We start from the raw sequence: 16,018 nt of genomic DNA, 5'->3' as shown, positions 1-16,018 counted from the left end.
AGAAAGGACGGACAGCTCCCTCGGCGTTCAGCTTTATTTCCACGCCGCTTCTGAGACCCGCGCCCGCAGCATCTCTCTCTGAGGACCGCGACGCAGAGGGGCTCAGTGAAGCTGACTGCATGCCGGATTCGGCGCTTTTAAGGAGGTCATTTGCATGCGGAATCTCACCGGGTGCAGCAGCTCTACGTCGGGACTGAGAAACGATGGCGGACTGTGGAAGGAGGGGACTGTCGCTCCTCGAGGAAGCGCGATCTCGCTACGAGAGCCTGCAGATTTCCGACGATGTATTCGGGGAGTCGGGAGACGACAGCAGCGAAAACCCCTTTTACAGTACAACGGGAGACTCCAATTCGGATAACTACCCGGAGACGAATCCGGACGATGCCGGAGCAGGTGAAGCGAGGAGTCAGAGCTGCGGTCCCCCCGGATCCGTCTCCAACGGCCAGGCGCAGGAGGAGGGCTGGAGCGACTCGTTACAGGACCTCAGCGTGCCCCACTTTCAGGACACGCATGGTAAGTTGGTTTAATGAAGAGCGATCGTCGTGTAAATGCAATGCAGCTTCATCATGCTTGAGAGGCCTGCATGCTCAACGAGTAGTTAAGCTCACAGATGGGACTCTTTGATGACTACATTGGTTTACTTTGATCTCGCTCATCAGATGGCTCCAACAGATGACACAGTTCCTTCAAATATGGATCAGGGGTGATTATTATCAACTGGCTCTTTGAAATCCTGCACATAACCAAGGGAAGAGAAAATGGGAACTGAGATTGCAGGCCAAATTTTAGGGTTTCAGTGCAGTTGAGGATGCTTCCAGTTCCAGACTCAGAGCAGCTGTGATTATGATTATGATTATGATTAGCTCTGTTTCAGAGGGTCATTTGCATTGGCTGATGAGACGAGGCTCTCATTTCTGAGAAATTCACACTTTAAAATTGTAAGATGGCAGCATTTAGAGGAGATTTAGACTTTGTGTAAATGCTTTCTTATCAAGTGATGTACTATGAACATATTCAGCAAGAGGCCATCAGAGAGAACAAATAAGTAAAGACTTATGAGAATAAGGACAAAGTAAAATAAATCATGCACAAGTCAGACCCAGTAGTTTATTGTAGGATGAAATCCTTAACATTCATGTCATGCAGTCACCAGTTTGAATAAGTATTCAATTCACTGTCACTGTAGGTGGCTTAATCTCATTTTTAAAGGATTTTGCCTTTCATGCAAACTGTCACCACATTTTATCCAAGCTCACGACTGACTGACTATCTCGACATTTATTCCATAGACAAACACTTATTTAGTCATTTTTATGATCTCAGTTCACCTGGTAAATTTTGCATGACTTATCAGTATAAAGATGCTTGCCAGTCAAATACTTGTGGTATGCTGCTTAATGGTTTATTCACTTAACAGTTAAAGATGATGTGCATGTGTCGGGACAGGAATTTAGCATTATATCACCTGCTCACCAATGGATCCTCTGCCAATTGTGATGCCAGCGTTGTAATCAATTTTCCATGTCTCACAAAGTATTAAGTGAATGGTTTTCTATATTCTCTTACCTTGAAATTAAGTAATATGAAATGAAATGATTCATGACTGGAGTTTGACGGAGTTGAACTAAATATATAAAACAAGATATATTGTGAAATAACCTGAATATAAACTCTTGTAATGAATGAATTTGAGAGAGAAAGAGAAGGTCTCTTTTTCGATTTCAGCCACACAATATTGAAGGTCTATAATTCTCTCCGAAACCTAGATAGAGATAATCATGTGCTAATGCCAGGCAGATTTGCAAATGCTTTGGATTACATAATGTACAGTGAATAATTTCTGCATTAATAACAAAATGTTGTTTTTGTTTTTCTGGCAAAGATGGTTGAGACGAGAGTTGTATGCTATTTTATTATATGTTCTCTAAATGGCATTTAATGGCAGTCTAAATATTATCATAAACAGGAGTGAAGAGACTCGTTGGCATCACTAACTGTACAGAACCTGGCCGCTTGACATGTAGATCAATAGACTGTTACTAATTTCATGCTTCATTTCAATCAAGTCAAAGTGACCCAAGAGCATCTTTAAATGACAAATGTTTGAGTCTGTTTTTAAAAGTCATATAAAGAGCTTTCATTGCACAAATATGGGGAATAAAGTAATGGTATTTAATGGACCAAAACATACTGAGAAATGCCTTAGAATGCCATGATAATGTCTTAGAAGAAAGTATCCCAATCTGTGCATAATATTTTGTTGTTTTGGTTTGAACGATTTCCAAATTGAGTAGATGCCGTGCTGTTGATAAATGACAGATCTTTCCATCGTGGTTGCTCAGAAAGTTCTGTCTGTCACCATGGGGGGAAAACTGGCCATCTGGTTGCTGCCTTTGCTTTGGCACAAGCTGCAAAATGATGCATGAAAGATGTATGACATGTTGCATTTCATGTCATGGGTCATTTAATAAGATGTAACTCTTGTGGATACTGACAAACAATGCTTCATCAGAGAGAGCTGTCAGTACTGTTTGTATAAGGCAACACTCTAGCCAGACTGTGATGCTTATATAAGGTCTATATTATTTAGGTCAACATAACGCACTTGGCATCCTTTAGACTTTATGTTAAAGCATGTCTTCTAACATATCTCAAGTAATATGTAGAATTATAGAAATATGAACCAAAGCACAATAAAGAGCTATATGCTATCCTTTATTTCGTCTTCAACAGATCTTTGTCAAACCCAACAGTTCTGGGACATGATAGTTAAACTGAGACACATAGCTTGGACTGTTTGAGGGCCATATGGTGTGATTCTGCACCTGCTGTGAGATCTAAAAGAATATGATCGATTTATATCAGCTTTCTTATTTGTACAAAGGAGGTGTAGAAAAGGTACAGGGACTGCTGGTTCTTCTTCTCAATAATTAATCTAGGAAACTATGTGGCACACCAGCAGCTGTTCTCCTGGAAGACTGACTGTAGACACAGAGATAAATAAATACATTTTGATGTTCTACAGAACTACTGGGTGTGGAAAGAAAAGCTTTTTGATCACAGCTATTATAGAAAATACAGCTGGTGCGCTTTAAACATTAATCTAAAAAGAGGACTTAAACCATATTTGTTTTATACTTTAATTAGTTTCTTCTTCAAATAAAATAGTTTGAAATAAAATACATCAGTACTGTACATTGGTATGTTGACTTCTCACATTTTAGAAGTGATATGGCCATTATCTGGATTAAGCTACAGAGTCATACTTTATTACATAACACTTTGATTTAATATCATAACAGATTTTAAACCAGATACGAACAAATAACTGCTTGCTATATCAAGTTAATAATATACTATTTTTATCTGAGACCAGCATGAAATTAAAGAATATTTAAAAAAAATATATAAAAAATACATATACGTATAGGCCTATATATTTTGTGTATATACCTTGACATAATGTTGGGAACTTGAATGTCTGACTTTTGATTCAAATTCTTTATAATAATTATGCATGCAATATTTAAAAAAAAATTGTAACAAAAAAAGAAAGAAAGAAAGAAAAAAACAGTTACACAGCAGGACCATTTAATCAAGTAGTAAAAAAAATAATGCAAAAGGATAATAATGACCAGTTACAATACCTAACAGTTTAGCTTGTAGACTCATACAAATTATAAGTCCGTGAATGCATTGTGTCAACTTCCTATTTTTAGCATACTGGGCAAAATGTTTATATAATCAGCAACTTTGTGATATTTTTCTTGATATGTTTTCTCTCTCTCTTACTGATCCTCTTTTGTGTTTGGTAAGTAGTTTATACAAAAAGGCACAGATGAATGAGCATAATACACTGTACAATGGACTTTATCCTGGAGGAATATTTGCATTTGCTTTACAAGCTTCTTCAGAGCTATAATGGGAGATGAGCTACTGGTTGAATAGCAGCTGTTATGGATACGTTAAGATGTTGCTGGCCAGTACTGCGCTTTGGGGTTTCTGTCACAAAAAAAAAAAAAAAAAACTATAAATAAATTTTAAAAATGTATAATATATAGCCACATACTGTAAGGGCAGCATACTTTTATTTTTGTCTTATTTATGGGTGTTTGCAACATATCAGATATCCCAGTGTGCAATACAGTATAAGGGTGAGTTTAGATCATTTAAGATCAATACACTTTCACACTAAGGAACACTGTAAATGTAGTTATTTCACAGTGTAAATTAATTTACCATGGAACCCATCTGCCGTAAAGAGCTTAAGTTAGACTAAGACCCCAACATTTTCCTTCTTAGCTGTTTGCTCCATTTATGTGTGGGCGGCTTGGATGGACGAAATGTCCATTAGTGGAAGCGGAGTAAAAGATAATAAGGGAACAAATTCAGCTTTTTTTCAGCCACTTTCTACAACTTTTTGTCATTAGCTGATAATCTTAGTGTTCATGTACCATACGCTCATTAGTTGTTACTGAATGCTCCCTATTAGGTAGATTGTGATAAGTGTCCTGATGAATGTCGTTAACTTTAAAGGCTGGGTGCTGGATGTACAGTTGAACATCTAAAGGGATAGTTCACTCCAAAATTAACATTATGTAATAATTTGCATGTTGTTCCAAGCCTGTATGACTTACTTTCTTCTGTTGAACACAAAAGTTTTTTATTTTATTGACAAAAATAACTAGAATCTCTTAATATCTTGAAATTTTGACTTCTCTCTCTTGAGATTGTAAAATATAATCAAAGAATTGCCAGAAAAAGTCTGAATTGTGTGATTAAAAAGTCACATTATTATTATTATTTTATCCAAAAACAAGCTTTTCTTAACATTCATAATCGTAAGCACTGAAATACTGACCTAAAATAGTTTTTATTAAAAGATTCCTAGCTCTGTTGTAAATCAGCGACTCATTGTTTTACAATAAACATGCATAGTTAAAATCACTTATTATGCTTCTCCATTGGATTTATTTTAGAGATTTTCATCCTTTTTTATTCAAAATAACCAGCATTTTGGATCATAATTGCATTATTATCTGCAATCATCAAAGCAACAGTCTGGTAAAATCATCCCTGGCTAGATAAGAAGTTAAGAATTCAAATATTATTCAGTTAAACTTACCTTTTATTTTGCAGGTCCGACACAGAAAATGCCAGCCACTGCCACGGCAATGGACTTCTTCCAGCTGTTTGTCCCTGACAACGTCATTCAGAACATGGTGACCCAGACCAACATGTATGCCAAGAAGTACCAGGAACGCTTTGGCAGCGATGAAGGATGGACCAATGTGACGCTGGCTGAGATGAAGGCCTTTCTGGGCTACGTTACTTCTACTGGCGTGAATCGCTGCGAGTCAGTGCTGAGCATCTGGAGCAGCGGATTCTTCAGTAACCGCAGCATCGCGCTCAAGATGAGCCAGGCACGGTTCGAGAAGATCCTCAAGTACTTCCACGTCGTAGCCTTCCGCTCCAGTCATGGTGGCAGTCAGGGCCTCTATAAGATCCAGCCCTTCCTGGACTCTCTCAAGCAGAGCTTTGCCTCGTCCTTCAGGCCCTCACAGACACAGGTAAAGATCGGAGTGTTTCAGTGTAGAAATCATTTCAGGTTATGAGCTTTATGGTGCCATTGAGAGGGTTGAGGGATTTTGTTTTTATTTATTCCACATTTCAGAGCTGCTAAATGCAATGCTCAGTTGTATTTTGAATCCTAAATAGTAAAATACATGGACTGAAATCAAACTAGTAAAATATGTTCTGAAACACTTCTGTTAAATGCATGAATGCCTCAGGCCCTTAAAGACATTTTGAGTTATTCATAAGCTCAGAAGTCAACATGTTGACCTTTATTCTGTGTACTCCTTTAAGTCCTCCAGGTTTTGGTTCTTCATGTATCCAGCTGAGTTTTATTTTGTGTCTGGATTGGATCTTAAAACAATTTTAAGTCAATAAATATGAATAAATATTTAATTAAATTATTGATAAATTATAGATTTATTGATTTAATAAAGGACATGACTGAAATTATTTTTAAAGTTTTGGGCTGCTAAAATTGTTTTAAACTGTATTTTTTCCCCCTTTTTTTTCTTTTCTTTGATCAAGTAAATTCTGCCTTGGTTGGCATTACAGACTTATTTCAGAAACAAAAAAAATCTGATTGATCCCAGACTTTTAAACAGGATGCATATACGAATTACTTAAACTAATTTAAATTAATTTAGAGAAAAGCTTCTAACTGAAGACAAGCTGACATCACATTCTTGTGACACATTAAATGCATACATTTAAAAAAAGACTGTACTACGTTAACATATCAAATTAACAAATCAAAATTGCTGTAAATAAATATGAGAAACATGAAGTCAGATAAACATGATATCTGATTCAAAGTGCTGTAAGCATATAGACAGTATTTGCAAATTCTGTTAATCCTATACCCCCAAATTTCACTTTGATCATATATTTACATTTAGCAGACGCTTTTATCCAAAGCGACTTACAGTGCATTCAAGCTATAATTTTTTTACCAGCATGTGTTTTCCCTGGGAATTGAACCCACAACCTTTTGCGCTGCAAATGCAATGCTCTACCACTGAGCCACTGAGCCACAGGAACACTATGTAATCTTCTGTTAGATGAAATAACAATAATCATGCGCTCATTCAAATGTCAGGCTAACATCGAGGAGTTTACTGCTAAATGACAAGAAGACTTCTAAATGAGCACAGCTGTGCCAAGTAAGCCATTTCAACACCCTCCTACATTGGTTCTGTTTTTTTTTTCTCTCTCTTCATTTGGAAAATGAGTTTGCATTCACTGATCTGCGCTTCTGCTTTCAGACAGGGGACACAACATTGAAACTGAGCTGTGAGAAGTAATCTTGAAATATGGGCTAGAATCTAAGCAGTTCGTTATTCAGCAAAAGTGAAACACAGTTATTACGTTTGGTCAAATTAAAGCCCTGAAATGCAATTAGAATAAATGATTTGCACTTCCTGACTCAAGACATTGTTTCTCAAGCAGTATAAATAATTCACAGGGTATAATGCATCGCAGCACATTCGTCTTTTAAACAGCCATCAGGGATTTCTTTTAGTGCCCAGCTTTTGGTGTATTTCCCCCTTAGAATGAGAATACACTAGAACATAGGCTACAAATAATAATTGATTGATTGATTGTGTAATTTAATATGAGGCAAAGTGTAACATACAGTAAACAGTTAGCTAGGCAAATTAAATCAAATAAAAATTTCCTTTAAGAAAATTAATTCTCCTCTTGTGCTGACGATTTGGTGCTAATTAAGGGCCTTTGAACTCCTGCCCTTTGAAATCCCCATTCATTTCTGTTCCTACTGAAGTGCTTTCCAGATATTTTTAGGTCCTTTTAGTACTTCTAGTAAAATTAATAATCTGCCATGAAATGGTAGGTTGTCGTCTTCTACATTTACAACTTATTCATATTAAAGGGATAGTTTCCTCAAAAAAATGAAAATTAAGTATCCTCATTTAAGTAGCCAGCATCATGAGGGTTAGCAAAGCCTGTTGGTGAACTATCCTTTTATGCTTGTCATTAAGCTGCATTTTAGCTGGGAATTTCTACCAACTGAATCAACTTCTTTTGTGTTTTGTGTTTAATGAGGCCTTGTGTGACCAATCTCAGAGACACTCCTCAATAACTCTCCTGCCATGAGTAAAATAAGCACCTTCTGCATCTCTCCGCTCTCCTAGTGCCATGGTTATATCACCTTGATAATGTGTGCTATCTTTGACTGCCACAGTGTGGGTTTGGTTCTTATCCGCTATTGGCAAACAATAAGGCATTCAGCACAGCCACACATGCCCCGTTTAACTACTTCAGCTCTGACAGAGGCTTTACGGAGTCAAACACTGCTTATTATGATATCTATAGGGAATGTAGCTGGTTAGTTTTAACAGATCTATCATACCTGACTTGACAAGCCAACATCTTGTTTCAGGATCTTCGTCAGGTTTTCAGCGTGCATCTCCAGCAGGGAACATAAAAAGCTTGAAAAGCAACTTTGCATTGACAAATGTGTCCTGGGATCACAAAACCAGTCTTAAGTGTAAATTTTTCCAAATTGAGATTTATAAATCATCTGGAAGCTGAATAAATAAGATTTCCATTGATGTATGGTTTGTTAGGATCTGACAATATTTGGCCGAGATACAACTATTAGAATATCTGGAATCTGAGGGTGCAAAAAATCCAAATATGGAGAAAATCGCTTATAAAGTTGTCCAAATGAATTCTGAGCAACGCATATTTCTAATCAAAAATGAAGTTTTGATATTTACAGTAGGAAATGTACAAAATATCTTCATCGAACATGATCTTTAGTTTATATTCTAATGATGTTTGGCATAAAAGAAAAATGTATCATTTTGACCCATACAATGTATTTTTGACTATTGCTACAGATATACCCCAGCGACTAAAGACTGTTTTTGTGCTCCAGGGTCACAAATGATGCGTTTGAAGTGTTATCAGTTTTCAGATGAGACTTGCTGCTTTCCCTCAGGTCCTCCATGAGCCCTTGATTGATGAGGACCCCGTGTTCATTAGCACATGTACAGAGAGGGAGCTGCGCAAGAGGAAGAAGAGAAAGTTCAGCCTGTGGGTGCGACAGTGCAGCTCCACTGGCTTCATCTGCCAGGTGAGTGCACAGCGCAGGAAGACATCACCCAAAAATTTATCATATGCCTCAAAATGTTACATTACATTCTTTCCAATGAGAAAAAAATATTTAGTTACTCTGTTGCCACAAACAAAGCAGTTTTACACAATTCTCTGCTATTTGTTGACGCAAATAAATTAGACTTCAGAGAAGCACATTACCAGATGGAATCAATAAAAGATAATTTATAGAGTCAACAAAGAAAAAGAAACCCCGACCACTTAACGTAATTGCACTCTTCTCTTGGTCTTTGTCTGTTAGAGAAAATAACTGCTTTGTGCCCAGGGAGGGAGCCAACTAGACAACAGAATGCATTGTCCTTATTTCAGGATTTCTGGTGTACAATACCATTCAAAATCTAGGGTCTGTAAGATTTTTTTTATGTTTTTGAAATACGTCTAGGCTATGTGATCAAAATACAGTAAAATAAAGTAAGATTGTGAAATAATATTACAATTTAAAGACATTACTCCAGTCTTCAGTGTCACATGATCCTTCAGAAATGATTCTAATATGCAGATTTGCTGCTCAAGAAACATCTTTACTATTATTAGCTTTTTTTTAGGCTTTTTTTCCATTATTACTTTGATGGATAAAAAAAAAAATCTAAATAACAGCATTTATTTGAAATAGAAATCTTTTGTAAAATTATAAATGTTTTTACTGGTACTTTTGATTTATTTAATGCATCTTTGCCTTAAAAAAAATCATGCTCACCTCAAAACATTGAAATAAGATTACATTTTGAAGTATATTTAAGAAAAAGATTAGACTGATTAGAACTGAAGAATGCCAAATCATTCACCATATTATCCAAAATGTGACATGTAAATAATTAATTTCTTAATGGAAAGTAAATAATGTCAGTTTTGATCTAATGTTCGAGACACTGTGTTTCTTGCTCACCAGATCTATGTCCATCTAAAGGAGGGTCCAGGTCCAGATGGTTTGGACACGCTGAAAAATAAACCCCAGCTTCACAGTCTGGTGGCCAAGCAGCTCTGCCAGAATCTGGCTGGCCGTAATGCAATCATCTTCACTGGCCCAAGCATCACAAGTCTAAACTTGTTTCAGGAATTTGAGAAACAGGGTAGGTGCTGTAACTCACGTCTGTCAGTTCCTTGCATCCTTATCTGCTCTACTTCTCTCAGTGAATTCTGCCTTGGCTTTGCTTCTTTTTTTCCCCTTCTCTTTAATCTTCTCTCCATCTGATGTTCCTCATCCCCTGCAGTTTTTAATTACACGGTGACAGCATCCTGTGGCAAGGAATAAATGGAGAGAGTGAGAGGAAGTTGACCTTGAGTTCTCACAGCAAACGTGTGTTTCATACTCAAAGATTACTTGAAAGGCTCCAGCTGGGCAGCAAGGAATGAATGTTAACACAGCTAGAGTGGATTAGACTGGTGGCCAGCTTCTCTTTCTCTCAGACTCTTTTACAGAATTAGAGAAATAAGTCTTGAATGTCATATAGAATTCATGACTCGGCTTCATACAGTACTGTTCTGTAGGATTTAGAGAGCAATTAACTACAAGTAGTGACTTTTTAAGAGCGTGACGGTAGCTCAGCTGTTACATTACTTTTTTCAAACTTAACATTGTAAAACGTTCTTTTTTTATATCACGATTGCAAGTTCTTTCTGCAGAATTGTCAAACATCATACAACATGTCTGATTAATAAACATATTACTGTTATGAGGGAAGAAATACTATTATGCGTCTGTTCTTTTGGTGAACGCTATAAGTGAAAAGTTGTTTGATTTGAATAAGTCCAATGAATCCTTCTCTGAGCTGAATCTAGCAGAGCGGTTCATCATTACAAACCCAAATGCTGAATAACAAACGAGCTCGAATGCTTGAGCAAAACAGCACAACAAATTGCTGACAAATGGTCTATTATTCATACCAAGAGCAAACAGGAAATATCACTCGGCTGAACAACATATGTCCAGTTCAGTGAACTGCTTTGTTCAGAGAAAGAGAGTTCATGTAAAGCAGTGATTTTGATGGTTTTTACATCTTTTTTTCTTTGTAGCCAAGTGGTTAGACCTTATCTACTCTAATGTTATCATTGTTATTTAGCATAATTATCCTATCTATTTGAATGCTATCTTCATATAATTATTCTCTGTACAAATACATTTGATTTCATACAAATATATACAGTTTAAAAAAGTCCCAGTATAGTTAGCTACTTTTTCTAGTTATGTCTATATAGTTATTATTCATTTTTATTTTATTTTTATTTATTTCAAGTTTTAAGAACATTTGACAGCACTTTGTTCATTGCATAAGTATAAAGGATGGAGATGGAAATCTTAAAGAAAAGATTAGTCGAGCCCCTTTCCCATGCAGGCAGGATGAATAATCATCATATCTCCGATCTCATATCAGATTTGTTGGCCATGTTCAGATCATCTGCAGCATCTGGCAGTGCTGTGGACAAGACATCTGCTCACAGCTTTATAGATCACACACACACACACACACACACACACACACACACACACACACACACACACACACACACACAGGGGTCTATTCATCCCATCAGCAGTCAAATGTGAACACTGAATGCTCAGCCTTAATATTAATTCTCAGCCAGCTCCAGAGATGGATTATTCTAATGATTTTTTTCTGTAATATGTTCCTTCTCCTGCAGGCATCTACTGCTGCGGGTTGCTGAGCACAAGGAAGAGTGATTGCACAGGTCTTCCTCAGTCTATGCTGATCAATACCGAGGCTCCACAGCAACGTGGCCAGTCTCACATTAGGATGAGAGGCAATATGTCCATAATCAACTGGTACAACAAAGGCAACTTCAGGTTCCTCACCAATGCCTACTCTCCCACTAAAGAAGGTAAAGAAATAAAAAAGTCTCATCGTAGTACCTAGAATTGGTCTTCACTTTTTTTTTTTTTTTTGATAAGCTTTGATCCATTCTTACAGCAGCTTCAAATGAAATATCAGCACTGATAGTAAGCATTTTCATTATAGAGAGATATAAAGCATTGAGGTGCGTCATTATATATTTTATCATTATATTAAAAACTTCTTATTAATTATATTAAAAAAGTCTCTTTTTCTCTTTCTATTACAATCCAGTCAGAAAGCAAATATATGCATTAAGTGTTCAAAGCACTTCACATTCTAAGAAGATATATATAGCTATATGTATATGGTAAAAAAAAATAACATTGCTCCTGGTTTATGAGGTCAGGCAAAAGGGAGATTAAATTACGATTTATATTTTATTCTCTGGAATCTGAAATAATCCGTTTATATAGTAAAAGCTTTTTCTGCTGCTCTTTGAGAGCATGTGTTGCTTTGGATTAAACGGGCTAAACAGTTTCATTAAAAACTCAAGTGTTCCATACATAACCTAAACTAAAACTCAGGTTTAGTTGCCACCGGTATTGAGCCTCAACATTTAGACATTTTGCAAGTCCACAGTCTATAAAAATACTTTCATTGCTTTTCCCCATAGACCTTAGGACTCAAAATATTTAAAAAAAATTCAAAAAAGTGCTAGCATTGTAATTTACACGCCACACACACTCCTGAGGAAGGCAGTAGACTGTGCTCTAATGAGCAGTAGATTATTACTGAATGCAGCAGATTAATTGTACGCTGACAATATCAGAGGGTTCATAATGGTACAGATCTAATGACTGGGACTTCTTCCTCATTATGTCTCAGTGACATCATGTTTTTGATTCTAATTTAATTGCATGTGACTCGTGTGAAAATTTTTGAAGATGATGCATGGGTTATATGATGAGTGATTACACGGAAACCTTCCGAGGATGTGTGCCAAAAATTTAACAGAGAATGCCTTTTATTTTGAACTGAGGTTACAGAATATAGAAACTGTAATGTGAATGTAATAAAAAAAGTAGAAATAAAATAACTTAAAATATAAAAGAAATGCAATTCTGATTTTTAGCAAACATTTTAAATGTTGACTTGATAAAACCTTTTTTGGAAGTTAAAAAAACTTGAAGCTTGCAGGTTTGTAAAGCCAAAAGTGCACGATAAATAAAGTTTTTGTTTCCCAAAAGAACGAGTCGTCAGTAATTTGAATCCCACTCATTATATAACACATTTGCATAATTCCTACCTATGTCCTACGTCGGCCATGCACAATCAATTTGACCTGCCCCCAAACTAGTTTGTTTGTGTGGTAAACATCATGTCACAAAGACACTGTGAAAATAAATTTGTTTGCTGCAAAAAATCTGTGGTAAAAAAAAAAATTTCATTGTACAACAGCAGTTCAATCACAGTCTTTTTTTGAATTCCTGTAATTTTACTGACGACTGTGCTTGAAAAATGGCTCGGTACCCAGTTTATTTTAACTAGCTGGCTCCACTGAATCATAACCCCTAAACATTATAAATAATAGATGTTTAAATCTAGCGAGCGTTTAAAATACAGAACTATTACAATAGATGTCTCGTTTCCTCCACTCACTGTACTCGGTACAAACCAGAAGATCTCGTTGCTAAGGTACAGCCGAAAACTGAACAATCCTTCCTTACTGTCAGATGGTGAATCTGTCTGCTGACTGTGATTGACATTTGTGCCTTGGATTGTCCTAGGGGTGATCATTAAGAGGAAGAGTGGAGAAATCCCATGTCCCCTTGCTGTGGAGGCCTTCGCTGCACACCTGAGTTACATCTGCAAATATGATGACAAGTACAGCAAGTGAGTTTGTCCAATTAAGTCTATTTTACAACAAGCCTTCACATGCATTTTGTTTTGTTTTGTTTACTCAGCTCATTTTTTCTCAACTAGGTACTTCATTTTCCACAAGCCTAACAAGACCTGGCAGCAGGTGTTTTGGCTGACTATTAGCATCGCCATCAACAATGCCTATATTCTTTACAAGATGTCAGACGCCTACCACGTCAAACGCTACAGCCGGGCGCAGTTCGGCGAGAGGCTGGTCAAGGAGCTTCTGGATATGGACGACTGCTCACCCACTCAGTGAAGAAACCACATGCAGTCTCTAACCCTCTCACACTAACATACTCAAATACACTTGCATTCTGCACTTCAGGGTCATTCTGAACAAACAAACCCTATACATAATAGACATAATCAAATGTGTGCCAAGTTTGGTTGAAAAAGGGACGTTTTCCATCTAAACTCACATTTAAGACCCCATTTGATACTACAGGACTGTGGTGCATACGTGACTGTAACATTTGCTGCATGAGAAACACGAAAACGTGCCCTTTGTAGATGTGCAATGATTTTCAGTAATAGTGTTGACGTAGTTTTGAACCCTGAGGTACATGTTTTGTGAATTCTCTGTTTGTGAGCAGCATATCCAACATTCAGCACTGATAAATATACTGTATATACTCACCTTAGATCACAGACCATCGTAGATGTTGTCCCAAATACCTGGGCTCTTTTCTATTTTATATCACTTAATATTTATGGTCTTTCTGACTTTTTTTTTTTTTGAAGGCAGCAACATTAGTGACGCAGATGATGTATAATGCCACACAGACACCGAAACTGGTGATATGTGGCAAAACTACTATGCTTTCCCAATCGTTTTTGCACCTGGAAGAAGCGGTCAGGATTTGCAAAAGTCTAATTATCCCAAATTAGATTTCAACATAACATTAACTCCTCTGTCTGCCTTTCATTAATATCCATATCGTTTTGTCAACTAAATAAGGATGAATATACAGTAGGAAAAGGCCCGATATACAGTAGTATACCAAAAATAATGTAAATATTATTTCTAATAATTTATTTATATATTTTTATTATGTGTAATTTCAATTGATTATCTAGGGGCATTGATGTGCTTGCGAAAGAATAAAAAAAATGAATGAAATGATAAGACTTTAACTAGAATGTCTGTCCACCTGTAAGTGGCCGGATTTATGTGGTCGTTCACTGTTCCAGAATCTATCACAAGATCAGTTTTCCATGTTGCTATACTGTAACCGTAGTAATGACGGTACAATCGCAGCTCGTGGCATAATTCGTCCATTCAAAGAACCGAAGCAGAATCATTTCCCTCAGGTAATATATTTAGTCCAACATCTCCCTCTGTATCACTGTGTTATATTCATGACCACTGTAAGGGACAGGTGCACTATTGTGAGTAAATCTGTCACAGATTTAACAGAAACGCTTCTTATTTCCTGTGACATCACCTGCTGGTTTTCTTTGTACTAACAAACCAATTAGGATGCTTACCACTGAAAATCACTTAAAACATCCTTTCAAAGCTTCACATTCACTCTATTCAAATCTGTACAAAAGTCGACTTTGTAATGTCAGCTGCAGTTATTCACAACAATATATTTGCCATATTTTATACCTTTTGAATCAAGACAAAAGCAATGTTGTATTATATAGGTGTGCTCATAAACATGATTGTTTATTTGTGTTCTGATCAGTGGCATGAATGTTGCAAACATTCGGTTTCACTTCATTGTAATATTTTCTACATAGTCAGTATACTAACAAACACACTTCAGGCGATAACTGCCACATGTGCTTATCTAATATAAATGGCAGAGATTGTATATCTGTGTTTTTCAGAGCATCCTTTGGGTTCAAGCTGCACTTGAGTGGGAATGGTTGAATTATTTTAATCAGGCAGACAGTGAACTGTAATGGCGTTAGAGAGGTGTTTGACCTTATCTAGGGCGACCTCAGGGTTTTGTAACTACAACATCTACTGTAGTGCAATATAACGTAGGAGATCGGACTGGGTGCTATGAACATCTCTGCCAAGAACATATTCTGTAAGCCAGAAAATTGTTGGCATGACCGAGACTTTTAATTAAAGCGCTTGCTGGTGCAGAACATTAGAATAAAACCCTTCCAATAAGCAATGTTTTTTGCTTTTGCACTGGCCGCTCACATTGTAGGATATGCTTCAGGGCCAGCTTCATGTGGCATGATAGCAGATGAAAATAAACTGTCCTTTTAATAACAACACAGCTATGACAGCTATATAATCTCATTTACTAGACCAAATTCTTTAATATCTTTTCAATCTAACATGAACCCGGTGTTGGCCATGTATCTGTTTCATGTATGAATGTAGTGAATGTGCCGTGTCTTGCTGTAATAATGCTTGGTGTTCTCAACTTGTCTTCTCACTGTGAATGTTGAAATGATTCAGCTGGATGTGAGAGTATCTGTTATCTCACTCTGTGTCCAGTTATCAGACTGACCTGTGCTTCACCTCCCTGCCTCTATGTGAGTTTACACTAATTTGCACACTAATAAATGTTGTTTATACAGTACATACTTTTTTCCCCTACAGTCATTGTTGCAACATTCAT

At 36.7% G+C, this 16,018-nt stretch overlaps 1 protein-coding gene across 1 annotated transcript; it reads left to right on the top strand.

Moving 5' to 3' along the window:
• The first annotated feature begins 203 nt into the window (after window positions 1-203).
• Window positions 204-15,979, top strand: pgbd5 (piggyBac transposable element derived 5). Its single transcript, XM_026223999.1, has 7 exons — window positions 204-513; window positions 5,140-5,570; window positions 8,540-8,674; window positions 9,605-9,785; window positions 11,356-11,553; window positions 13,295-13,400; window positions 13,491-15,979. The coding sequence occupies exons 1-7, from the start codon at window positions 204-206 to the stop codon at window positions 13,684-13,686; spliced, it is 1,557 nt and encodes a 518-aa protein (XP_026079784.1). The 3' UTR covers window positions 13,687-15,979.
• The last annotated feature ends 39 nt before the right edge of the window (window positions 15,980-16,018 follow it).

Source organism: Carassius auratus, chromosome 38, assembly GCF_003368295.1.
Source record: "Carassius auratus strain Wakin chromosome 38, ASM336829v1, whole genome shotgun sequence".
NCBI classification, from domain to species: Eukaryota; Metazoa; Chordata; class Actinopteri; order Cypriniformes; family Cyprinidae; genus Carassius; species Carassius auratus.
This window is presented reverse-complemented; position numbering and strand designations above follow the sequence as displayed.